General features: G+C 49.5%; 1 protein-coding gene across 7 annotated transcripts in view; it reads left to right on the top strand.

Moving 5' to 3' along the window:
• Positions 1-27475, top strand: part of LOC119543664 (transmembrane protein 177-like) — a 206123-nt gene that overhangs the window by 141475 nt on the left and 37173 nt on the right. For 4 of the 7 annotated variants that reach the window (XM_037848595.1, XM_037848596.1, XM_037848594.1 and 1 more), the window contains one exon: positions 6300-8722. In XM_037848595.1, coding sequence (XP_037704523.1) covers positions 6300-7257 — 958 coding nt within the window. In that variant the 3' untranslated portion in view covers positions 7258-8722. Of the gene's footprint in view, positions 1-5039; positions 5071-5558; positions 5596-6299; positions 8723-22620; positions 22764-27475 lie in introns of those variants that run through there. The other 3 variants (XR_005218684.1, XM_037848600.1, XM_037848599.1) reach the window with 3 other exon arrangements.

The following is a 27475-nucleotide window of genomic DNA, read 5'->3' as shown; positions in this document are numbered from 1 at the left end:
GTTCACACCCAGGAATGTGAATTAAGAATGAGAATGTATGTAAATTGGGGTACATAATCCAGTCTTAAACACACACTAATTTCATTCCTGATTTAGGACCTTGGAACTAGCCATTCTCTCCACTGGGGCTGTTTTCACCGTCTCCATCTCATCCCTTCGTCATTCAGGACTCAGCAAAAACATCGCATCTTCAGAGAGGTCTTCCCTAACCACCTTAACTAAAGAACCCTCCACCTTACCTTCTTTACCCCATTTCCTAGTATCCACTGGAAAAGCACCCCACCCTGCATCTTGTCCACACAGCAAATTTCCAGGTTCAGATGCAATAGCACCTCCCAGGGGAGAAGTGGTCACTCCCCGCTGGCCCAACCAGAAGGAAGAGGGGAGGGCTATTTGATGTGGTGTTTGCTTATCTGGCTGTTTCATTGACTGGGGAGCTACCTGAGGCCTGTGGCTGTCTCTTATCTATGTTTTTACCCCCAGCACTTGGCAGCGTAGGAGCTGAATGAATAAATGAATGAATAAATAGCCGAGTAGTAGAATTTCAGAAACTCAGGAAGTGGTGAGGGAGGAGGTGTTGAGGATGGTTGTACCCCCAAGTACCCAGTGTGGATGATCACCCACTCTTCTTATTAGGAAGCCCAGCCTTAGGCAAAAAAACCCCACCTATCCCATGAGGTTCCCACTCCCCATTCCTGAAAAATAACCCTCCTCAGACACGTTAGTTGAATGAGGGATAAAGGTTCTATCAGCTTCACAGTGGGGTTGGCCAGCCAATTTTTTTTAAATCTATGTGCTTTTTTTATTTTAATGAGACAAAATTCATGTAACATAAAAGTCACCATTTAAACCATTTAAAGTATACAAGTCAGTGGTTTTAGGATATCCTAAATGTTGTGCAACCATCACTACTAATACCAGAACATTTCCTTCATCCCCAAAAGAAACCCTGTACCTGTTAGCTGTTGTTCTCAAGTCTCCCTTATCCTCCATCCCTTGGCAAAACTGATCTGCTTGCTTTCTAAATAGATTTGCCTATTCTGGACATTTTATATAAATGGAATCTACAATACAAAGTCTTTTGTGACTTTCACTTAGCATAATGTTTTCAAGGTTCATTCATGTTGTAGCATGTATCAGAAATTCATTCCTTCCTTTTTCTGGCAGAATAATATTCCATTGTATGGGTATATAACACATAAACATTTTGTTTATCTATTTGTCAGCTGATGGACATTCAGGTTGTTTCCACTTTTTTGGCTGTTATGAATAACGTTGCTATGAACAAGTATTAGTTTTAGCACATATTTTCAGTTCTCTTTAGTACATACCTAGAAGCGAAATTGCCAGATCATATGGCAATTCTATGTCTAACTTTTTGAGGAACTGTCAAAGTGTTTTCCACAGTGGCAGCACCATTTTACATTCCCACCAGCAATGTACAAGTTTTCAAATTTTCCCACAATCTCACCAACACTTGTTATTTTTCATTTTTCAAATTATAGACATCCTAGTGGTCGTGAAGCAGTATCTCATTGTGGTTTTGATTTGCATTTCCCTAATGAGTAAGAGTGCTGAGCATTTTTTCCTGTGCTTGTTGGCCATTTGTGTAACTTCTTTGGAGAATTGTCCCTTCATATCCTTTGCCCTTTTTTTTTCATTCAATATGATTTTATTTAAAAATCTGCAAAGCTGAAGGAGGGATTGGAACTTTTACTAAAAGAAAGCAATTTTCACAGTATATGTTTAGCAATTTTAGCTCTGTGTCAAATAACAACAGAAAAGAAGGTTTCTTTTCAAGATCCTCACTGCAACACACTCATCCAGGTGCTTGGGATTTTGTCACAAGATAATACATTCCCTGGGCTGAAGCTCACAGGAAACCCTCTCACCCAAGTAGACGGCCAGTTCTTCCCCAGGCACACACACAAGGTCTTACGTCCATTGCTCTAAAAGGGCCCTGAGAATCCTTAATTTTAAAGTTGAGAAAAATGTGAAAAGATTCCTTTTAACTTAAATTGCCTGCAGCAAATCCAACTACCAATTGTTAACTCTTGACAGCTGCAAATATAAAATACTTGCAACATACAAGATGTTCCACATTTAATGGAACTTAAATATTAAAAAATTAGGTCATTTAACATGCGTTGTTTTAAAATGTTACCTAATAAAACTTATTGAGACAAGATATACAGCACTTTCTTGTACTTGGCCTTTGCCCTTTTTGAATTGGGTTTTCTTTTTGTCATGTTGTTAGGATTCCTTATATATTCTGCATACTAGACCCTTATCAGATATATGATTTGAAAATATTTTCTCCAATGCCTTTTCATTTTCTTGGTAGTGACCTTTGATGCACAAAAGTTTTTAATTTTGATGAAATCCAACTGACCAGCATTATTTTTCCTCAAAATAAAAGTCGTATTTTTATATAAACATATTCACATATATAATGCATAAAGGTTTGAATGAAAAGTCACAAAACAATATTTTGTATTTTTCTTATGTTTCTTCCTTTTAGCTGGCATACTTTTAATGGCACATTTTTTAATAAAACATTTTATTATGGAAATTTTCAAAATACACAAATGTAGTTTGATGAACCCTCCTGAATCTACATGGAGCTTCAACCATTACCAACATTTTGTCAATGTTGTCTCACCTACACTTCTATACCCTGTCTTTTTGTTTGTTTCTTCAGTTTTGTTTTGTTTTGATTGGAATATTTTGAACCAAATAGCAAATATCATGTTTCTCCTGCAAATAATTCACTATGTGTTTCTAATTGATAAGGACTTTTTGAGTTACATAAACACCATCCCAACTAACAAATTAAACAACAGTTCATAAATATCATCTAATATGCAATCCATATTCAAATATCCCCAATTATCTCGAAGGTGTCTTTTTACAGTTAGCTTATTAAATTCAGATCCAACAAGAGCTACATGTTAAAATCTAACTGCTGTGTCTCTTAACTGCTATGTCCCTCTCCCTCTGTTTTTTCCTTCCTATTGATTTGTTGGAGAAACCAGGTCACTTGTCCTGCAGAATGTCCCACATTCTGAATTTGGCTGATTGCTTATTGAAATCACATATTAAAGCATGTGGTAGCACCATTTACCTAAAAACAACTGAGCAGCCAAAGCCGGTGCCTTTGAACTGGAACAGATATTAATAATAATAGCTAATAATTATACAGCACAACCATGCTGGGCACTTCATATACATGAACTTGTTTGATCACACAACAACCCTAAAAGGTAAGTACTACTCTCATGTCCATTATACAGATGAGAACACTAGGCCGGGAGATGAGAACACTTGCCCCACGTCACACACCTAGTGAGGTGTGGAGCCAGGATTTAACCCAGACAGTCTGGTTCCAGAGTCCGTGCTCTTCATCAGTGCCAGATTTACATCTGGTCTTGGAAGCGCTTTGTGACAGACAGGGTGCCTTTCAGGGCAGAGATCGAAGAACACTATGTCAGACCCGCTTCATCAGGGATTCATAGCAGTTAGATTTTAACATGTAGCTCTTGTTGGATCCTCCCTTGAAGGGTCCTCCCTTAGCTATGCAAATGAGAGTGTGCAAGCAGCTGTTTCCCTAGGATTTGGATGTAAAAGAGCCTTTGAGACAGGTGACATCCTTTATCCAGGGTCCCCCTACCTCCTAAGCAAGTTCTCTTTTTCTCTGGGTGGCAGTCTACCTAAGCAGTGATTTTGGCTGAGAACTGACCCAGGTCGGGGCTGGAGGTGGGGGAGCAGCCACACCTGGTCCAGCTTCTCCCCAGTGTAGGAGGTCAGCAGGGTCCTCTCTGCCTGGCTGGCCCATGACTCCACAAGGGGCTGCTTGGTCTTGCCTGAGACAGGGAACACCTACTCCAAGGTGCCCCCGCAAGATGCTCAGAAGCATGCTGAGAGGGAGCCATCCCCTCCACAGGCACGTCAGCCAGGAATCAGCCGGGGTCAGGGCTGGTCAGCTCCAGAATCAGTCAGTCCTTTTCTGGTAGAGGGCCCCGCAGAGAGGGCACCCCAATATTGGTTACTGCATTGGCGGTTTGTGTGGAGATCTGGTGGGCCAGGGGTTGCAAACCCTGGTAAGACCTACTAGGGAGAATTTGCACGGGAGCAAGAGCGGTAATGGGAAATGTGCAGGCATGGGAGTCCCACCCTGCTTTGGTGCAAACTGTGTATACCAGCTGGGTTTCCTGTGCAAGCTCCATGACTCAGTTTCTTCCTCCATAAAATGGGACAGTCTATTTCAGGGGTCAGCAAACTTTTCTGTAAAGGTCCAGATAGTAAATATTTTAGGCTTTGTGGACCAGACTGTCAGTCGCACCCACTCAACTGTGCCCTTGTAGCCAAAAGGCGCCACAGGCAATATGGAAAGAAATAGGCGCGGCTCCGTACCAATAAAACTTTATTTACAAAGACAGGTGGTGGGCTGAATTTGGCCACAGGTGCAGTTTGCCAACCCCTGGTCTACTTCACAGAGCTTCTGGGAGGGTGAAGTGACAGATCTGACGCTGATCTGACCAGGTAATAAAAATACAGCTCAGCGCGTGCGGCCGGCGGCGAGCGCTTCAAGGAGAACGGACCTGGCGTGGGATCGGACGGCAGCTGTGCCACGGGCCGCCCCGTGACCGTCGCAAGGCCATCACCCTCCCGCGGCCGCCACTTCCTCTACGGCTTAACCGGATGACCACAGCCACCTTTCAGGCTCAGAAAGTCAGGAGCAAGGTAGAACCGCCGCCGCCCAGGACGCCGCAGAGCGCTCGGTTGAGAGCAGAACCCAGAGCGCAGGCCAGAGCTGCCCGCGGGAGCCCCGCCCCGCCCCGCCCCGCCCCGCCCGCGGAAGCCCCGCCTACGGAACGCGAGCCGGCGTGCTTTGCGTCTGACTCCACCCTCCTAGGGCCCCTCCCCCTTCAGGCCGGTGTGATTGGCGCCCGGCCCCGCCCCCTAGAGCCCCACCCCTCTCAGACCCAGCTCTCAAAGTCCCGGCCGGCGTGCTTTGCGCCTGGCCCCGCCCCGTGCGCATGTCACGGCTGCTCCCGTGGAGGCGAGTAGGTGAGCGCGCCCAGCGGCAGACATTCGAGTCCTTCATGCCCGGGCTCCTTGCTCGGAGCGCGTTCGCTCAGCAGGACGTAGCTGAGGGGACCCAGGGTGGGCGCAGGGCGGGGAGTCCCCCGCGGGGGTCCTGGGTCCCCGCCCGTGGGCTGCGCGGCACCACCTCCGAGGCTGAGCTCCGAGCGCAGCCTTGACCCTGGGGATCCAGGATGCGTGGCGACCTTGGCCAGAGCCCTTCCCTCCCTGCCCTCAGTTTCCTCAACGGAAGCCCAGACTATATGGATCTCGTAGGAATTTTCTATTAAAAGTGGCCGAGCGGTACCCGCATTCTGTTTGCAGCCACTTATTTGCCAATTAAATACTTTTCCACAGACAAGAAGACAGTACACTTCAACCAAAGTTAAGATGCACCTCTACTGAAATATTTGCAGATGAAATGATAGAATGCCTAGTATATTTCAAAATAAACCAGCTGGGGGAGAGGAATAGAGCCGAAACAAGATTGGCCATGAGTTGGTGGATGAGGTTGGCTGATGTACTATTTTGTCTACTTTTGTATATGTTTGTGATTTATCATAAAAAGTTTTCGAAAATGTAAATTTGACAGCCTCTGTTCAAAGACTGGGCCACTTCACTAGCCTGTGCTTTGGTCCAATTTACTTACCTGTACCTCACTTTAGACAGCTTTATTTTGAATCCCTATTTTAGGGCCAACTATAGTAATTAGGTTGTGGGGTTGTGTGGATTAAATTATTAGATAATAATTGTAAAGTACTCAGAACTGTGTCTGGCATGTAGTAAGCACTCAATAAATTGAACATACGTTCATTTGCAAATTGGAAATCATCAGACTTAACAATGGGAGGAAAAATAGAAGGAAACAGCTGGGTACTTAGTTCTGTGCCTAGCCATGAGAATAAAAATGACAGTCATAGTGATTACAAGGGGTTCCTGCTGTCATGCCAGAGACTAAGTGCTTCATGTATGTTCATTCGTTTACTCATCACAACCACCCTGGTGGTGGGACATTGTCATGCCCATTGGCAGAAAGTGATGCACAGAGAAGGTGAGTGACTTCCCCAAGGAAGCTGCTATGAGATGGAGCTGAGCTTTGAGGCCAGGCAGTTTGGCTCTAGGGTCCATGCTGTATTGCCCCAGAGGTGGCTCTGGGGGATGTGTGGCCTGCAGACAGGCTCAAGGAACCCTAATTTCTCTTGTTCTTGGCCCAGGTTGTCAGCGGTGGCAGCAGTCATGGCTGGACCCCTGTGGTGGGCTGCAGCATTTGTGCAGAGACACCGTTCAGGCCTCTTGGTGACTTCCTGCGCAGGCCTTTTTGGGGCCCAGATCTCGTACCACCTCTTCCCAGATCCCGTGATCCAGTGGCTGTACCAGTACTGGCCTCAGGGCCAGCCGGCCCCACTCTTCCCAGAGCTGCAGAGCCTCTTCCAAGAGGTGCTACAGGACATGGGTGTCCCTTCAGACCATCGCTACGAGGCCTTCACCACCTTCACCTTCCAGCCTGTGAGTGCCGGCTTCCCGCGGCTGCCCGGTGGGGCCGTGGTGGGCCTCCCCGCCAGCTTCCTGAGTGGCCCAGTGACGAACAGTGACCAGCCTGTGGTTGTCCACGGACAAAGAGTGGACTGGCAGAGTCCAGCCGGCACCCGGCTGCGAGATGCCCTGACCCTGTCCCGTGATGCCCAGAAGTTCGCCTTGGCCCGGGAGGTAGTTTACCTGGAGAGCAGCACGGCCGCCCTGCAGGCCTTGCCGGCTCCAGCTTGCCTAGTCGGAACCTGGGCACTGGGCGTGGGTGCCAAGCAAGCTCTGGGCCTTTACGGAGGCCCCATGAACTTACGGGCTGCCTTCAACTTGTTGGCAGCCGTGGCGGGCTTTGTGGCCTATGCCTTCTCCACCGACTCTCTCACTCACGCCCTGGAGGCCTGGCTGGACCGCCGCACGGCCTCCCTGTCTGCAGCCTATGCCCGGGGCGGAGTGGAGTTCTACGAGAAAGTTCTGTCAGGCAACCTGGCCCTGCGCAGCCTCCTGGGCAGGCATGGGGAGACGCTGTACACGCCCAGCGGGAACGTCGTCCCCAGACACTGGTTCCGCATCAAACATTTACCCTACACGACCCGCCGGGACTCTGTGCTGCAGATGTGGAAGGTGGCAGTCAACCCGGGCCGCTCCTGAGCGCTCATCCCTGGAGGGTCCCAGCTCCTGCGGGCACCACCCTCCCACTGCCTCAGGGGGCTCTCTTGGTGCCTCCTCTGCATTCTCAGCACAGGGTCAGAAAAATTAAGGACTCAGGGTTCAAACCCTAACCTGACTCTTAGGATCCCTGTGACCTTGCACAAGTCCCTTTATGAATCTGAGCCTCGGTTTTCTCAACCGTACAATGGGGATGATGTAAACTGCCTCAGGATTTGTGGGAGATCATGAATATAAAGCCTGGCAGAGGATGCTCTATAAATAAATGGGAGGTCCCTCCTACTCGGTATGTGGACTCCTGTGAGCTGTGGGAATCAGGCCACATCTTCTCTTCCAGAGGTTACAGGATGGGAACACTCGTAATCTTAATCTACCCCTTAATCTACCTGGTGGTCAAGCCTCTACTGTGGTAGAAGGTAAAAGATTTGATAAGCCAAGATGAGAATTTAAGTGTGGGCTTGAGGTGGGACTTGAAGGTTGGCAGAACTGCTGCAGATGGCACTCTCAGGCATGGGTGCCCAACTAGGAAGGCGGGGCCTCTGCAAAGCCACTCCCACCCTGAACCTGGAGGGGAGGAAAGGTGTTCCCGGAACCTGGGAGATGTGTGGTGTAGGTGACCTCCTGGCCAAAGTTCTGGCCAGGTAGAGGAACAAGCCACTGCCAAAGCTGAGACCCTGCAGTGGGGGGAACCAGGGTGCCCTTGGATCTGCCAGGGCCTCCCTCTGGCTGAGCCCACTGGAAGCCAGGGCACGGGAAGCCCAGAGGGCAGTCCAGAGTAATCAGCTGCCGGGACATGGTCAGGGCTTGGAGAGGAGTGGGCTGAGATTGCAGTAAGGAGAGCAGAAGGCTGGAGAGGGAGTGAGCCGAGACTGCATGCATGTTCAGGGCTCTTGGGAGGCTGCATCCTGCCCCACTTGCTTCGCTGAACCCTTCAGATGTGGGTAGAGCAGACCTCCAGTCTTGACCCTTAGCTTAGAACGGGCAGAGTGCTGGGCACAGGGGAGACCCCAGGGCCAGGTGAAGGGAGTCATGACCAGTGAGCCAGCCCCAGCTCAGCCATTCCTGTTGTAGTCTTTTCGTTGGAAATTAGTTTTCCCTAGAAGAATTTTGAAGATAGGGTCTGGCCCTGATGTAACTCATGGCAAAGGGATCAAGCTGGACCCAGGGAAGGGCAGACAGTTCCTGGCGGGAGACTGCGAGAGGGCATGGTGCCAGATGGGCTAACAGAGGGGCGTGGAGATGGCACCTTCCTGCAGGGTCCTCCACCTCGAGCTGGGCAGGCACTGGCACACATCCTCTGCCTCTGCCTGTTACTGCTAACTGCAATTAAGAAATATCAAAGTTAGTGGTTTAGCGTCTCTGCCAAAATGTGCTGCCTACAAAGGCAGGGAAGGTATGTTCTGTTTAATGCACTGGACATTTTTCGAATAAATGAGCAAAGCTCTTAAGCTACAACAGACACGGTCCTGGCTTCCTAAGGTCTGTGAGCAATTCCAGTCAGCCGCTGGACGCAGCATTCGTGGGTCAATTTGACCCTGTCCTGTCTTCCCAACTTGATAGGAATTCCCAAGGGCAGGGCCTGGCCTAGAGCTTCTGGGATCGCAACTGCAATAGAAAGACCCAGACACTTCTGGATCGCTTCTTGTAGGGCACAGTTTACCACCTAGAACACCAGGGACCCCAAGAGGCTTTACAAGGAGGGTGAATCCCTAAACTTTTGTGATATTTTATACTCCTGCACGCAGAGTCAGTGTGTGCTTCCCAGAAAGGTTAAAAGGTGTACTCCAGGACATTGCAGATGGCCAGGTGCCTCTCAGGGGCCTGCTGCAGGCACGGTGATGGGCTCTCGACCCTGGGTCCGGGGAGAATATTGCTCTGTGGCCCCACGGTGCCTCCCACCCCGGTCATGACTATCTTAGTTTGCCACCGCTGCTGTAGCATATACCACGGGCTGGGTGGCTTGAACACCAGATTCCTTGTCTCACCATTTTGGAGCCTAGAGGTCCAAAGTTGAGGTGTCAGCAGTATCCTCCCTTCTCTCTGGTTGCTTGATGGCAGTCTGTAACTCAATCTCTGCCTCGGTCACTTGGCTGTCTCTCTCCCTGCCTGTTTCCTACTGTCCCCCACTTCTCGTGTCCAAATTTCCTCTGCTTGTAAGGACTCTGGACGTATGGGATTAAGGCCCACCTGATCAGTTTGGCCTCACCTTAACTGATAACATCTTCAAATACTCTGTTTACAAATGGGCTCCCATCCACAAGACCAGGGGTTAGGACTTGAACCTGTCAGTGGGGGGCACAATTCAGTCCGTAACAGTGGTTCCCTGGGTGTGAATTGCAAAGATGCCCACACCCCCGCCCAGTCACGCACAGACCCAAAACTAGGCCGACCTGTAGAGGGTTACACCAACCTACCAGTGACACCTGCATGTACACATACTCAGACACGCAGCCAGACACAGCCAGAGCAGAGGAGTGTTGTCTGAGAGGCACGGAGCTGGCATTGGCTGTGCCAGCTCTGCCCAAATGCCCCCACTGCCTCGTCCCCACCCAGTGTCCACAAGGCAGGGCCCTGCTCAGGTGTGCCTAGAGCAGGGCGGATACACCTGGAGGCTCGTGTGCGCACGGTACAGCGAGGCCTTCTGCTTGTCTCTTGCTTGAGCAGAGCGTTTATGGGGCCTTTGTCGTGTCTCAGATTCCGTGCCAGGCTCTTAGAGGCATTTTTTCATTTATCCCCAAATTGGGACATGCAATTTGAGGTATATTATTTCAGATCTTCAGATGAGGGAACTGAGCAGAGAGAGAGGTACGGGAATTTGTTCAAAGGCACAGAGCTTGGTAAGTGATGGAACCAGGATTTGAAGCTGGCATCCTGGCTCCAGAATCCTCAAAACAGTACATTTACACTGCCTTATGTATCCTGAAGATTCTATGGTGCAAACTTGTAGGTTACAGCTTTTCCTCCCGTGCCGGGATAGAGGCAACTTTCCAGGCTCACCTTTTGTTAGGAAGCAGTGGTCGCTAAGTGCCTCCTCCAGGGGAGACCCTTCAGCTAACTGCAGGCGAAGGGGCCCCTCTGTCTATGTGTTTAGTGCTGAAGTGGGAATGGGGCAGAGAGGGTGTTACAGAGCTCTAGGGGGTTCCAGCTGAGGATGCGGGACCTTACGGAGCAGGGAGGGAGCACAGCCTGGGCAGCCAGGTGACCCTGAACAAGTGCTGTCACATCTCTGGGTTTCCTTATCTATCGAATGGGGATATTTTAATATGCGTTTTCAGGGTTGTTCTGACAATTAAAGTGAAAAAAGGTTCATAAAACATGAAGCCCAGTGAGGGTCTATAGCAGGCTTTAAAAGAAGACCAGTCTAAATTTGCATTCCTTTAAATGGTACACGCATGATGATGTTGAAGTCTTGGCTTTGCTGTCCAAATACCAGCAATTGCTTAAGACCGGAGCCCTCCCGGGGAACCCACTGCTCCCTAATGTGTATGGATTTTCAAAGCCTCAGGAAGGGCAATTATTTAGATTGCTGTGAGCTGACCCCTTTAGGGGATTATTTGGCAGCAGAATAAAGGACCCAGGTGGTTTGGGGGATATACCAGGCTAAGAAATAGGGCATCAAAGTGATAAATGATCTTTTACACCTACTATACTAGCGATTTGTAAATACCATAACATAAAGTGTTAGAGGGATCGTGGTAGAATTGATCCAAGCTCACGCTCTTGGTGGCATTTGTGATAGCCGGCCCCCAGGTCCCTGCTCCTGGTATTCTTGGAGTTGTCTTCTGCGCCTGCTCCCCTTGCTTCTAACCAATAGAAATGCAACAGTGCTGAGAGGCTGTCACTTCTGTGGGTACATTAGCTTTATTGCCTTCTTGGCTTGTGGGCTTTGATGAGGCAAGTGGCCAGGTTGGGTGAGCCCATGTGACAAGGAGCTACGGGCAGCCTCTGGACAACGGCCAGCTCAGAACTGAGGTCGTCAGTCCAGGAGGACCACCAAGTGTGTGAGCTTGGGAGAGGATCCTTGCCCCAGTCGAGCTTTCTGGTGAGACCCCAGCCTCATGCAACACCCATTGTGGTTCTAAGAGACTAGAAGCAGAGGCCCCGGCTTCAAACCCACTGAAACAGTGAGATAAGAAGTGAGGGTGGCTTTAGACCACTGCATTTTGTGATAACTTGTGCAGTAACAGTTAACTAATTAATACACATTATCAGTTGACACAACAATTTTAGAAAGCAGTGTGGCTGTCACATTGCTGTATCTATATCTTTTCACCCAGAAACGTGATACATAGAAATTTATCCTAGGGATATAATCCAACAAAGAATAAATAGTATATGCCCAAAGATGTTCATAAGCACTTTATTAATACAAAAAAAAAAAAAAAAAAAAAAAAAATGTGGGAGCAATGGAAAGGTTGAACAGTAAAGGAGCAACTTAGGAACTTATGGTACATCCATTTGTCAAATATTGTTCAGCCACCAAAAATTATAATGATGGGGACTCTGAAAGAAACATGAGCATATGTGAGTCATAACGTGTCAAATCTTGAAAAAATGCAGGATGATTGTGACAATGTAAGACCTGGGAGGAAATTCAAAAAATTGAAAGCAATTTTGTGGTGGTGGGATTTTGAATGGCTGTATCTTACTATCTAAACTCTACTGTGTTCCAAGGGGACCTGCTTTGGAGCTGGATGCAGGCCTGCTCAGAGGGGACCGCGGGCTCACTTCTTCTCCCTGTGTCAGGGTGACTGGTCTGGCATCTCTGATTTGGGCTCTACACCCTTGGGATGTGGCCGTACTCCTGTCTGCCAGTTACGATGCGGCTGTGGAAAGGCACAGCCTTGACTGGCAGCCCCAGCTGCTGCACCTCCATATCCGCTGCGACATGTGCGCTGAGGCTGTGCTTCCAGGGCTGCTGGCAGCGGTGACTGAGCAGCACTGACACAGGCCCAGTGCGAGGAGCTGCAGGCCCCCTCCGATGGGTGACTTTGGCTCGAGGACTCCCCATTGTCCTGGGCAGACCTTTCTTTGAACCGTGCTGCCATCTGAGGCTCTCCCTCCCCAGTCCACCCTTCTCCTCCCGCTTCTTCATGGGTGTCAGACCTGCATGGTGGTCTGGAGGGGCTCCCTGCCCTCTCCTGTCTCCTTCCCTTTCATCCTTTGCAGGCATGGCCGTGAAGTGCAGCTCTCACTCAGGTAATCCCGTCTTGGTGTCAACTTTTCAGAGGACTTGAACTCCCCCAGTTATTCCTTCACTCGCTCAGCGCTGTGTGAGGTCCAGGGACATGCTCTGCACTCCTAGGACTTGCAGTTCTGCAGGGGAGACTGTCTTGCACTTAGAAAACAGTGAGACCAGATTAAAGAAGGTGTGTGAGGGACAGGTTAGTGTGGGAAGGCGGGGGAAGGGCACCCGACTCAGCCTGGGGTGGGAGGTGGTAGGGAAGGTCACAAAAGAAGTAACTCTGGAGGTGAAAACCCTAAGGGTGAGTTGAAAGAAGTTAATGATAATAATATCAAATACTTGTTATATGCCAAATGCTGTTTATATATTAGCTCAGGCTATTCCCAATCAATCCTGTCATTCTCATTTTACAGATGGGGAGGTCAAGGCAGAGGGACGTTGAGTGGCTTACCATCAGCCAGCGCTGGGCTTGGGCTCTGAACCCAGGTAGCCTGGCTGTAGCATTTGTGCTTCTAACCACTGTACCATGATAGCAGATGAAATAGGCCACAGGAAGAGTCTGCACAAAAGCCAGAGATGAAAGAGTTTATGTGATTTTTTTATAAGTCAGGGTCCAACCGCAGAGTAATTTGAACAGGGAAAGTCTAATCTAAAGAATTATTAACAAAAATAGGGGATTGGAGTACTGGAGCTTGCCCAAGAAGATGTAAAAGTAAGTCTAAAGAGTGCATGAGTAGCGGCTACAAGGAGCAGCCCCTGCTCCTGCCAGGGTGATACCCAGATCTTGTTGGAGAAGGTGTGATGTGGCTTACTGAACTGGCTGGACATCTGTCCTCTGGGGCACCAGGAAAGCCATCCACTGGGAGGCTCTGCACCTCAGGACTGGATGCGAAGCCACCCGAGGGGGTGCCAGGGCAGCTGCTGACTGCTGACCACTGCAGGAGCTGGATGCTGGAGAGGCTGCACCCCGCAGCAGCCCAACATTGGAGAAACCTCATTTCTGCAAGAGCCTGAAGAGACGAAGGCTCAAGAACCAGGAGACCAAAACACAGTCCTCCTCCAGGGTCCCTTGAGGTCCCCCCAGCACCCTCTTCTGACAAAGCTTGACATTGTGCAGGGTGGAGGTGTACATAAAGGATCCATCTTCATTTTCTCAGAGCAGGCGGTGAAGGGCTGATATGGAGCTGAGAGGCAAGACATTGATCACTGGCACCATTTTCAAAGAACACCCAGCCTGGCTGGCACAGAGAGCAAAGGTGGGTGTGGGGAAAGATGGGGTGGAAGGACCCGGCAGGGACCAAATTCTCTGAAACAGCCTTCGGACTTTAAGTAGAGTGGGGATGCTTTGAAGAGTTTATGGCAAGAGAAGGACATGATCGTGCTTGGATTTTAGAAAGCAGCTTCTGTGTGGACAATGGATTGAGGGGGGCCAGACAGGAGGCTGGAGACATGTTGGGGGGCCATTTAGTCACAAAGAGAGACGATGATGGCCTGAACTCAGGGCTCCAGTGGAGATGGGAAGGAGCAAGACTCAGGCTCTGTTTGAAGTGTAGTTGTGATGGGATTGGGTGACGGACATGGGGTGTGGGAGAGTGAGGGTCAGAGGGCGATGGTCAGGGCTGTCCCCTGGGTCCCAGCTTTAGGGACTGGGTGTCTGGGTCCATCCTCTGCCCTCTCAGACACTAAGTCCCGTTCTCTCTGTCTCCTGGGATGTCCCATCTCGCTTATTGATTAAGCCTCCCTGGAAAGACAGTTTGTTTTTGCTGACTGAATTCTTTCAGTCCCCTGGGATGCTCAAGAACTCCCAGATTGGGGCAGAACGGGTAACAGGAAGGGAAAGGATGTCTTTAAAGCAGCCACAGACTGTTCATTGCAAAGGCAGTCAGAGGGACAATAAAATACAATACATGATTGTGGACGGGATCTAAGAATGGAAAAGAAAAGGGCCAAAAGGACATTACTGGGATGTAGGAAAAATTGGAATGTGGTCTGTACACTCTATATGCTCTTGAATTTGATAACTATACTTGAGGGGTTGCATAAGTAAATATCCTAGTTCTTAGGAAATATACATGGAAGTATTGTGTTCACGGAGCGTGATGTTTACAACCTACCCTCAAAGGTTTAGAAACTTGATAGATACACAGAGATAAATAATTAGAAAGATAGATAATTAGATGAGAGAGAGAGAGAATGATACAGCAAATGTGGAGAAATGTTAAAATTGCTGGATCCGGGTATCTGGGGCCAGGGGGAATGTATGTTGGAGTTCTCTGTATGGGCTTTGTGTTCACAACTGCCCTGTAAGTTTGAAATTATTGCAAAATAAAACGTTTAAGAGAAAGGAAGACAATGGAGTGATGGCGGGCACTTGCCCACTCCTCCCTCTGGCTGCCCTCCCTCTGCCCTCCCCTCCTGCACCCTCCAGCTCAGCCAGGCCACCTCCAGCAGGCCTGGGGCACAAACTCACCTTTCCCGCGGCCTGGAGCCACCTGGCAGTGCAGGATCTGGACTTCTTTCTTTCTTCCCAGGCCCCTGGAGACTTTGCTCCCCAGAGGGCCTGGTGTCCTGCTGGAGGTGAGGGGTCAGTCATATCAGTGGGTCCTGACTCGTGTCCTCTTCCTCCCTCTCCCACTCCACAGGATGGTCGCGTGGTCACCGCGGGCTTTGGGACACACTGGAAGGTGCGAGTGCGGGGCCTGGACCTAAGGAACAAACTACAGAGCCCGCCTGGAGGAAGGGAGGGAGAAGGACACCTACGGGCCACACGACAGGGGTGTCAGCGCTCCACAGTCAGTCCCTCTCTATTGATAGGCTTGATTGTTCTCATCAAACCAAACCTGCCCGAGTCCGACCCATGGTCTCTGGCCCACGCGTGAGGCATCATAGACAGGGAGGCATCACGGGGCACTATTTATCTGCAACCTGGGTGGGTTTTCCAAGACCTCCGGTCAGTGCTAACTTCACCCACCTGTGAAAAGATCAAGGTCCTCGCCCTTTTCTCCAACCTCAGGGACTCCCCCAGTCCCTGGCCCCTGAGCCTGAGGTCCCTGAGCTGGTCCACTTTGGAGCGGAGCCTGGCAGATGGACGTGAGCCGCCCTGCGAGCCTGAAACATGCCCATCTCTGTCGATTTGCTGAAGCAGGGAAGAATTGGAATCAGGGTCCTGGGAGCTGGGGCAGGGGGTGACCGGGGGTGAATCTGCAGGTGCCTCTCCGGGCAGCCTTCAGCCAGAGTGGCCGATGAAGCTCGGAGCAGCCACAGGGTCTAAGATCCTAGCTCTGCAACCTGCTCCTCTGGGCAAGTTACTTAACCTTTCTGTGCCTCAGTTTCCCCATATATAACTGGGCATAATGACAAGGCCTGGCTCCTAAGGTTGCTTTGAGGTTTGAATGAGTTGATCTATGTAAAGCTCTTAGAACAGCGTCTGACACCAGGTTGGTGCTCTAGGAGGGTAAGTGTAATTTTATTCACAAGGCACAGGTGTTGGGAAGGGATTGACTCAAAGCTGGTCCCACTCAGGGAATCCTGATGCACTCCTACCCCTGGTTTAAGAGGTTTTTTTAAGAGTCCGATCCCCCACCACCAGCCTGGGACCTAAGGGTGGCAGCTGGGCCGTCCCCACCCTCTTGTTCCCAGGCCCTGAGGGAGCACGAGTGTTCAAGAAGTGCTGGCTGAATACACGAGTGAGCTGTGCTGGGGGAAAGGGAGCGTGACAAGTGGGCAGACCTCAGAGGTGCTGGCCTGGGAAGGTCGACTCAGCCCACATTTCCCAGGGGTCCACCGAGAGGAGAGGCTGCTGTGGCCAGGCCTCTGCTCCCCAGTCTGGCATCCTCTGGAGCCCCCAGCACCTTCTGAGGCTGCTCCCAGACCACACCAGCTTGCTTTCTGATCCAGCCTTCTGGCACCCGGCGTGTCCCAGGCTGGTCCCTGGGGAGCCTTGAGGGCCTGACCCAGCTCCTGCAGAGAAAACAGGTGCCCATGTCCCGGGCTGTCAGTGCCTCCTCCTAACCCCTGCTGACCCCCAGCTTCCTCCATCCCCTCAACTGCCATCTGCCCCATTTTGAATCCCAAGGAGGAAGTGTCACTTGTGAGCACACCAGGCGCAGGGCTCATGCTCAGCAGAGGTGGGCAAAGCTGGGTCTTGGCAGCCCCGGAGGCGGACAGAGCTCTGTTGTTTCTGTGGCCCCGCAGGGAGGCTTCACCCAGCTGGTTCTGTCCTGTCCCCTGCTGGAACCCTCTTCATGGAACAATATTACAGCTCCCACATGTGGCCAGCCACCCTGTCTCAGCTGTGTCTTTGCATTATTATCTCAGCTAGTTGCCTCAAAGCCCCTTCAAGAAAGGCAGGCAATGGTGCCCTTGTCCAGATGGGAAAGGGCAGCTCACAGAGGTAGAGTAACTTGCCCGTGGACCTGAAGCCAGGATGGAGTCTTGGAGCACCCAAACACAAAGCCTCATTGGGAAGTAGGAGCGTTGGGGGCTTCTGCAATTGGGGCAGCACCCCCCTCTTGTGGATCGGCAAAGCCTTCTGGAGACCCCAGGAGCCCTGTCCCCGTGCTAGGGGGTTCTGGGTAAACAGATGAAGCAGGAGCCCAAAGGGCACCCAGCCACTGGGTTGCTGGCCTGGAGGTCTCACTTCTGGAAATGGGGCTTTTCATAAAACTTCCTCCGAGGAGAAGGAGATAGAGAGTGACATTAGATCAGCTTTCTGGAAAAGGAAGCCTCTGAAACCATGCAGGGTGCCTGTTAAATGCAGATTCCCAGGCCCCACCCTAGAACTACAGATTTAGACCATCTGTGGGCAAGACCCAGGAAGCTGCGCTTTCCCCAAGCTCCTCCCAAAGGCGATTCATCTGCACCCTAAAGTGTGAGGATCGCTGCTATCGGATGAGCCAAAATTTAGGTTAATGTTCTTTAAATACCCATGGAACGGAGCCCCTCAAATCCATGTAGCGCCTTCTGGGGGAAAAGGCCTAGGCTATGCCTGAAAAAAGGGGTTCTGCAGGTGCCACGGGACCCTACCCACGTGCCCTCCCCGACCAGCTGGAGCCACGGAGGACTTGCGTGCACACACATGCACACCAACCAGGCCACATTTGGAAGTCCAGCCCAAAGAAGGGTGATGTTAATTCACTGGCCCCATTAGGTTCTTGCTCAGATATTTAAAGCAGAGGTGCAGGGAGAGAGCATGTCAGCTCGGAATGGGGCCTGAAGAAGCCTGGAGATCCTCAGAGATTAGTAGGGATGGAGTTAGTGCTGGAAGTGGGTCATGCTTTTTACGCTTGGGTAAACACTGCTTGTTCTGTTTCCACCATGTGCTGTTCTCGCCGACCTCCTTCCCCTGGCAAATTAGGCACCTGACCTGCCCTGGCCAGTGAACGTGAGTGGACGTGACAGGGGGTCACTTCCTCCTGAAAGCATTCCAAGCCAGGTGTCAGTCTCCATCATCCCCCCACCCCTGGGGCTCCAGTTGTGGGGTCCCTCTGCGAGGAGGGCATGGAGCACAGCCTCCACCAAGCCATGATGCACACGTAGGGAGAGCAAAGAAATCAACCTCTTTGGTTTTAAGGCACAGATTTGGGGGTTGTTTGTTACCCCATCCTGCTGCTCTACCACACGTGGGAGCCAAACAGCATCAAGGGTTAAATTCACTCTTAGAAAATTCATGTAATTTGGGCCCCCAACTAAAAGTGGGTTGGGGAGAGGCTCATTAATGGGAGGTGAGAATTCTGCTCATTGGACGCAGTCCTGCAAATTCTTAACACTTGGGCCTTTGCAGCCTGGCATCACCTGATGCTGCAGAGCCTTTCTGAACAAACAAATAATATCAAGAAATGCTTTTGCAACACAGAACTGCTGAAAATGCTCAGTTGATGGGTGGGTGAGAGCATCTTTGTGTCTTTCTTCTTTTTTTCCACCCCTCCAGTGAAAAAGCACAAGCTCAACTAAAGTGACAGCTCAGGAATATAAACAAAATGAGACAGGGAAAACTCCATTTCTTAATTTTCTCTCCCACCCCCCACCCCCACCCACCACTCCACCCCATCTCTTTGGAAAGCTGGAAGCAGTGCACAGATGTAAGGTACTGTTTTCATTCTTGCACTCAGAAGCCTGCCTTTCTGTTCCCGTGGCAACCTGGCACGCTTCTGCCATGCACTTTTCACACCACATTTTGTCTGGGTCCTTGTCTGTCTCTCCCAACTGGGCTATGAATGTCTCACGGGCAGAGCCAGATCTTATGCCTTGTGTCCCGGGTGGGTGCCTGGCTCAGCACCTGGCACCCTGCAGGTGCTCGTGACTGTGGTGGGAGTGGAGGGGTGGGTGGCTGGGAGGGGGATGGCAGGACAGAGCAAGATTGGAGAGGCAGGAGGAGGCACCGTGGAGGTAAGGCCTGTGGGCGTGAGACCAACCCAAGCCAAAAGCATTTATTGAGCTCCCACTGTGTGCAAGTCACAGTGTGAGACTCTAGGGAAAAGTCCATATTTGTAAGACACATTACAATTTACAAATACTTTCACATAGGTTATTTTTAAAAACTGCACTAGTCCTGGTTGAGGAAAAGATAAATAATCGTTGTTTTGCCTTCAAAGAGTTTACATGAGGCAGCCATGCATCTTGCTCTGAGCCCTGACTCTGCCCCCAGCCAGCTCTGTGACCTAGGGAAGCTTCAGCCTCCTGGCTTATCAAATAGGGAATTGGCTCTGCAACCTGCACTCATCTTAAAGTGCCCCAGCCTGGCCTGAAACCTAGGACTTCTTGACTTGCTGAACAAGAGATGTGTGGGTGCCACCTCTGCAAAGCATCTTATAGCATTGTGCCAGTTTGAAACTATTATGGACCCCAGAAGAGCCATGATCTTTTAAGCCAATCTTGTTGGGTGGAAACTTTTGAATGAGTGTTTCCATGGAGATGTGACTCACCCAACTGTGGGTGAGAGCTTTGATTAAATTATTTCCATGGAAACTTTGAATAGGAAGTGAGCTATGGTAGGTCTGTATAGATTAGAATGAAATAGCAACACGTCCTAATTTGGGTGGAGAATAAAAATATATATTTGGGGCCCCCCTGAAGAGCTGGGGGAAGGTGCAGAGGTGTTGGACTTCCTCACCTGAATTGTTGCTGATGTTCTCGCAAACGCTGGGGACTGAAGGCTTGATGTGCTGAGCCCTCTGTCTTGGGGCTGGCCCCTATGAAGCTTGTTACTACAAAGGAGAGGCTAACCCTGCTTATAATTGTGTCTAAGAGTCTCCCCCCGAGTGCCTCTTTGTTGCTCAGATGTGGCCCTCTCTCTTTCTAACTAAGCCACCTTGGCAGGTGATCTCACTGCCCTCCCCCCAATGTGGGACCTGACTCCCAGGGGTGTAAATCTCCCTGGCAATGCAGGACATGACTCCCGGGGATGAATCTGGACCTGCATCATGGGATTGATAACATCTTCTTGACCAAAAGGGAGATGTGAATTGAAACGAAATCAAGCTTCAGTGGCTGAGAGATTCCAAATGGAGTCGAGTGGTCATTCTGGTTGACATTCTTACGCACTATATAGATTACACTTTTTAGGTTTTAATGTATTGGAATAGCTAGAAGTAAATACCTGAAACTAACAAACTCCAGTCCAGTGGCCTTGACTCTTGAAGATGATTGTATAATAGTGTAGCTTACAATGGGTGACAATGTGATTGTGAAAGCCCTGTGATCACACTCCCTTTATCCAGTGTATGGATGGATGAGTAGAAAAATGGGGACAAAACCTAAAGAAGAATAGGGTGGGATGGGGGGGGGAGACCTGGGTGTTATTTTATTTTATTTTTTTAATTTTTTATTTTTTATTCTGATTCTGATTCTTTCTGGTGTAAGGAAAATGTTCAAAAATAGATTGGGGTGATGAATGCACCACTATAAGATGGTGCTGTGAACAGTTAATTGTACACCATGGATGATTGTATGGTATGTGAATATCTCTCAATAAAACTGAATTAAAAAAAATTATTTCCATGGAGGTGTGGACCCTGTCTATTCAGGGCAGGTTTTGATTAGTTCACTGGAGTACTTAAGAGAGCTCAAGAGCTCTGATGCTTGGAGACACTTGGAGATGCAGGCAGAAGGACGTTTGGAGATGCTAAGCTAAGAGACGAAGCTCAGAGTTTGCCCTGGAGAAGCTAAGAGAGGACCCCCAGATGCTTAGAGAGAAACACCCTGGGAGAAAGAAGCAAGGACACACAGGAGCTGAGAGAGAGGAGCGAAAACAGAAGCCCAGAGACGTTTTGGAGAAAACCATTTTGAAACACAAACCGGGAGCAAAGGACCAGCAGGCACCAGCCACGTGCCTTCCCAGCTGACAGAGGTGTTCCAGATGCCATCTGCCTTTCTTCAGTGAAGGTATCCTCTTGTTGATGCCTTACTTCGGACACCTTTTATGGCCTTGGAACTGTGAATTTGTAACCTAACAAATCCCCTTTATAAAAGCCTATCCATTTCTGGTATTTTGCATAACGGCGGCTCTAGCAAACTGCAACAAGCATGCTTATACAAAGCATCTCTGCCTCGCTGAGAAGGTGACATTGGAGCAGAGACCTGAATGACACAAGGGAGGGAGCCATGTGGAGATCTGGGAAAAAGCATCCGGGCAGAGGGAGTGGCGCGGGCAAAGGCCCTGGGGCAGGAGCATGCCTGGGATGCTGGAGAAACAGCACGGAGGCTGGGTGCAGGCGGGTGGAGTAGGAGGAGGTAGAGTTACAGAGTTGGGAGAAGGAGCTAGATTGTCTCCCCTTCACCCGGAAGCCTTTGCTTTAACTTTATTCCGTTGCTGAAATCAGGTGTCTCTCTGGCTAACCCTGTTTCCCCTGAGAAGCAGCCTGCTCTGGAGAAGACTTCTCATCATGGCCCGTGGCCAGGCCCGGCTGCACTGACCACTCAGGCTTCCCCAGGAGACCCAAAAACGTGGCTGTCAGAGGTGCAGCTCACACCCAGCAAAACAGGGGACTGTAGGAAGGACTGAGGGGTCAGGCCTGCCCTCCTGTCTGTCTGCTTCCTCTCTCCCCACTGCCCTCCTTTAGGGATCCAGCAGGCTATTCTTCCTCACGTCTGGATTTGCACACGCTGTTCCCTCTGCCTGGAACACTAGCTGCCCTCCCAGCCTGGCTCCTTCAAGCCCCGTCAGACCTTATGCCCCCCAACAGAGGACACCTGCCTGATGCCACCACACCTTCTCCTCTCCCCTCTCTGGGCACCGGCAGCTCCCTTTACTTCCTCTGTTGGTGGCGGTGGGGTGCTACGTCACGCCATGGAGTGATGGCCTGGGGTCTTTCTCCTTTAGATGACAACCTCCGAGAGAGCAGCAGAAGATCTCAGGACACACTGGTCGAACAACAGGAGAAAAGAAGCCAGGTGTTGGCTCCTGGTTCAGCGTGAGGAGGAGCCAGGACAGACCTGAGAAGGGGCAGGAGCCAGTGTCCTCAGGGCCCGGAGCCAGGGAAGGGGCTAGCAGGGAGCCAGTGTCAGGAAGGGGCCCTGGGAGACTGCAGATCAGGGGCTTCCAAGGGGAACCCAGCCTCGTGGCGTCTTCCAGTTTACTGTTGCTGAGAGCCTGATGGCTTCCGGGCTCTGTTCCTAACTCGCTCATCCACAATGGACAGGCACCACCAGACATGGGGATAACACATCATTTGACTTTTGAGAACTTTATTGGCCGTTTCCCCCCTTCAAATTTAACTTCATAAATACATTTTAAAAGAAACACTAGAATTTAAGAATAGCCATTTAAAACAGTATTTTAAATGTACAGCTTTAGTGGATGTTCTAGTTTATGTGTATCTTTAGTGGATGCATAGTTTAAGGACAAAAAGAAGAGCAAAGAAATCTTCAACTGCATTTATTAATTTTATCACCACTAGAGTTTTTAGTAGTAATTTGGGTTTTCTTATATTGAAACAATTTCAGATATATATTGTATGATAAAGCAAATAAATAATTGCATCATCACCTTTAGGAACCAAGACTTTCAGGGAAAGATAATATGATAAGTACAATGTCAAAAAAGTAAATGAAAATACCATCGTGTGACATTCGCATTGGAAATATCATCATGAACTCATTAATTATTCCCCCCTCCTTAAAAATAAAAATACATTAAAAATACATATGTCTCCCAACTCTAGTCATTGGAAATGCCTAGAAGCAATGAAAATGTCACCAACAATTGTACTCCAGCACCGAGACTGTGGCCTGGCAGTACTACTAGAAGGAACCAGAATTTTGGGAGAAATGACTGATTCCAGATCCGGGATAGGAAGTGTTCAAGGTAAGCCTGTGACAATTGCGGTACCAGAAATTAATGAAGCTGCCAACGACTAATAGAGTTTGTTAAAAGGACACAGGAGCCAGCTCGAGGGGCTCCCACTGAACCTCAAAAAGAGTGATAATAATGACTGTAATGGATCAAAACATCAGAGAGAGAAAAATCCATGCATTTAAAATAATACTTGAAACATTCTCACTGGTGTCATTGGAAACTTCCATAATACTTACTGAAAACAAAGCAAGTTGTGATTCTGTGGATATGTGCCACAGGCGTGGCAGTGATCACATAGCAGACACTCGACATGTGCTTATTGATTCGACAAGTTTCACTGTTGCTCCGAAGGAATCTGCAAACCGGGAAGCCAGGCCTGTAGGATCCAGGATCAACTGTGAGGCTGGAAAACCCAGCCCCTGTCCTGAGGAAGGAGAGGTGATGCTGGACGCCAGTTCACATCTGTTCTCATTTAATCCTCACGACGCTACAGGGTGGAAGTTCCTACCTTGGCTTTATGAATGAGGAAAATGAGACTCAAGACGGCACACGAGGAGGCTGAGATTCACAGCCTGAGCCATTCCGACTACAGAAAACATAACCTTTTCTCTCTCCTCCTGCCTCCCGGATGATGAGATGGGGCCTGCAGTAAAATGAAGCGACACTTCTGAGGTCTCCCTGCTCTGGGGTCCCCTGGCTCCTGGTCAAATGTTGCTTCTCCTCCCTGCAGTTTTTCCCAGGAGAGCCACGGGTCTTTCTTCCCCTCTGCCTCTCACTGTCTTGGACTCTCGGAGAGTAGATTGCCTCCTGGCTTTCCTGGTGGTCTTAATATCTCTGCTGATTCTGCACATTTTCCCACGATTCCCTCACGGAGCCCTGGGATGGAAGGGCTGGGACAAGGTGGAGGCCTGAGTGAGTGCAGGCACATGGGCTGGGATGACATCTTTCAAGCATTAAATGAGTCCCATCCATTCCCAGCCCTCTTTTCCTTTCCTCCTTCCCTCCACCCCACCCTCCATGGCAGCTGCTAGGCTCCTGACCTCAGGAAGACAGAGGCGAGCCAAGGCAGAAAAAAAAAGGAGTTACTTCCTGGCTTTTGTGTTTCAAAAGCCAATCTAGACCTTTAGGGGAACAGAAAGTGCTCACTTGGGCATGGACAAAAGATGTGGGAGAAAGCAACAGGAGAATCAAAGTGATGCTCCTTGCCCAAGCAGAGAAAGATGTTTTGGGTCAAGCAAAGAGAAGCGCTGAGGACAGATGGGGGCTGCACGGGCCCTGTCGGGGCACCATGGAAGTGCAACTTTCCCTCCACCTTCCACTAGGACATGACCCAGGCAAGGGGCAGGGGAAATCCCTGCAACGCTGGAACTCAAGTTACTGCAATTTCCTGGAGGAATTGGGGTTCAAAGTAGAAATGTAAAAGTTAGAGCAAAATAAAGTTACTTTTCTTGTTTACCGGAATCAGAGACAAGCAAAAAGGCTATTCAAGCAGGGAAAGGGGCATGCATATAGGTTACAGTGGGTACTTGAGGGGTGGGGGACAGCGTTGTTGCCAAGGCTTCCTGAAAAGGTGATGCTGAGCTGACCAAATAAAAAATGTGGAGGTTCTCAATATGTATTTTCTAAGTTGTCTCCAGGAAAGCTGGACCAGTTTAAATTCCCACCCATGTCTGAGAGCTCTTGTTCCAACCAAGACAGTTCTCCATCCCAGGGAGCTGTCTCTAAACACCCCTGAGATGCTCAAAGCCCTGCGGGGACTTCTCGGGGGGCTAGTGTCAGCCTGGGCACAGCAGGGCGGTGGGTCCCAGAGACCCAGGGAGCCCAGGTGGGCACTGTTTCTAGCAGTGGCCCTGACCGGCCAGCAGGGGGAGCAAGCTTGCCACAGCCTGCGGAGTGGCCGGCTCAGCGGGAGCCCCAGGGCCAAAGAGGGTGGTGGAAGGTCAGAGAGCAGACAGCCTCCTCCCCTGTAATAGCCTCCTGGGGGCTGGGCACCTCCCTGAGCGTCGGACCCACCCCTGGGCGTCCATCCTCCCTCCCTCAGCTCAGGGCACAGCCCTCGTTTGTCTTCCAGAACATGTCTTCCAGGTGCTGCCCAAGCCTTCTGATGCACAATTGGACACAGAAGGCAGGAGTTGATGCCCACTGTGGTTTCCAGGGCTCCCGTGGGGCTGGGCCTCTGGTGTTTCTCTCCTGGACTCTCCAAGCCTATGAGCCGTGGAGAGACCCTGACTCATTTCAAAATGGCAGGTGTAGAAAAATAATTAATATCGGCAAAGATGCCCACTGCAAAAACTGAGCAGGGACCAATCAAAAGACCCTCCACTCTTATTATGATACTACTACTAATTATTATTACAATACATTTTAGATCCATCATATGACAAAATATTATTCTGCCACTAAGAACACTGTTTGCAAAGCATATTTAATGAAATAATGCTTGCAGTATAATATGCTAGTTATTCTCCATTTGTCCTCCCAGAACATTCTCTGGTCTTCTCTGTGCTCCTCGGCATCCCAGGAGTCTGTCCCAGGTGGACTGCTCCCCCCCACTACCACCCCCACCGCCCCCACCACCCCCATCTCTCTTGCTCTCTGGCTGCCAGTTGGGTTCAGCCAATGGGAAATGGGAGGCATCAGTGGAAGGTGGAAGGTGGAAGGAGACAGAGACAGGGGTGGGGCTATGTCTTCTCCACTCCCTCCCTGCCTCAGAGCCTCCGGGAGTACTGGGCAGCCCCTCTGGGCTCTGTTGCCAGAATTTTCTTGCCTTGCCCCTTTGGCTTGAGGGTGATAACAGCTTCCCACTTTGGGTGGTTCCTGGGTGCCCCATAACTTGTTGGTTCCCTTAAACCTGTCCACACCTCTGTCCACTCTTCCTTTGAACCATCTGCGTGAACGCTGTTTCCTGCCAGGACTCAGACATGCACATTAAGAGAAATGGTGGAATAGGGGTATATGAGAACTCTATATTTTCTGCATGATTTTCTGTAAACCTACAACTTCTCTAATAAAAAAAAAAACATATGTTTAAACAGAGAAAAAAAGAGAATATAGAACACTGTATAGAAAAAAGTTCCGATGTTTTATCTCCATCATTTCATTGAAACCTCACAGCAGTGCAGCAGAAACCAGCCTAAAGGAGTGCTGAAACCAGTTTCAAATTTAGAAAGAGAATGAAGGAACATTCAAGAATGTCTTTATGGAAGGGGAAGAATATGCTGACAAAGGAAAAGTGAAGAAGTTACACTACATATTCATTCCATTTAAAAACTGCTATTTTTTAAAATGCATACCATTCTTTTAAGATTGTGCTTCTGAATAAAAGAAGGCGGCTTGATAAAGTAGGCCAAATGAGCCCAGACAACCTGATTGTTCCCTAAACCAAATTCCAGCCCAGCTTCGAATGGGAGGGGCTGACAATTTCTTGGAGTCCCAGCTCCACCTCTTTGGGACTGCAGGTTTTTAATCTGTAGAATGGTTATAATAATATGTACGTCATGGGTCGCCATGATGATTGATGGAAGCAGTGTGTATGAAGACCTGTGCCTGGCTCGCCATGGGAACTTTATAATTGTGCTTTCCCCTTCCCATCCCTGCAATCGTGTCCAGAGCGGGAAGTTACCGCCATGGCTGCGTGGTAAAGAAAAGGGCGTGTGTGACAACGGGCTCCTGCACACAGCAGTGAGTGCTTCCGAAGTGGCTGACCCGTTGTCAACAACTGGACAACCGAATGTTCCGCCCGGATCCACTCTCCCCAGGCAGGACTCGGGAAGGCTCTTCCCAGCCCCACTCTTTCACCAAAGCATCTTCATGGTCTATCCTATTTTATTGCTGTGTAACAAGTTAGCACAAACTGAGCAGCTTAAAACACTACACATTGATTGTCTCACAGCTTCTGGGCACGGCTTCCTTGTCCCTGGCTTGGTGACACACATGGCTACGATGAAGGCATCTGCTGGGCATCATTCTTATCTGGAGGCTTGACTGGGGGTGGATCTGCTTCCAAGCTCATTCAAGTTGCTGGGAGAACTCATTTCCTTGCTGCTGTGGACTGAGCTCCCTGTTCTCTTGCTGGCTGTCAGGAAGAGCTGTCAGGTAGAGCCTGTGGGTCCTTGCCACAGACTGTTCAACACAGGAGCTTGCTTCTTCAAAGTCAGCAAGGACGTTACGTGTTCAAGGAATATGAAGTATTCAACCTACTCTCAAATGTTTACAAGATTGATATAAATAGATGATTGATTGATAGATAATAAAACTGGTGAATCTGAGTATCTGGTGTGGGGTGGTGTACATTGTGTTCTCTATATGGGTTTTGTATTGTTTCTGCAACTCTCCTGTAAGTTTTAAATGTTTTCAATATAAAAAGTTTAAGAAAAATAAAGTCAAGGAAAAAAAAGCCAGCAAAGGAAGAGTCTTTCTACCTTCTCCCTCTCTCCAGCCTAAGCAGAGACACACACACACACACACACACACACACACACATCTATGTATCTATCTTTCTATCTATCTATCCATCCATGTAATCGCCTTTGCCATATAATGTGACCCAATCAAGGGAGTCACAGCCCATCACTTTGGCTGGATTCTGTCAGTTAGAAGCAAGTTGAAGGTTATTCCCACACTTAGATTTAACAGTTATTACCATTCTTCCATACTTGCTTTCATCTATTTTTTTTCTTTTGTGAAAAAAATCCCAGGCACCATGATGTTGCTAAATGATT

Source organism: Choloepus didactylus, chromosome 9, assembly GCF_015220235.1.
Source record: "Choloepus didactylus isolate mChoDid1 chromosome 9, mChoDid1.pri, whole genome shotgun sequence".
NCBI lineage: Eukaryota > Metazoa > Chordata > Mammalia > Pilosa > Megalonychidae > Choloepus > Choloepus didactylus.
The sequence above is the reverse complement of the archived record's forward strand: the minus strand, read 5'-3'. Positions and strand labels throughout refer to the sequence as shown.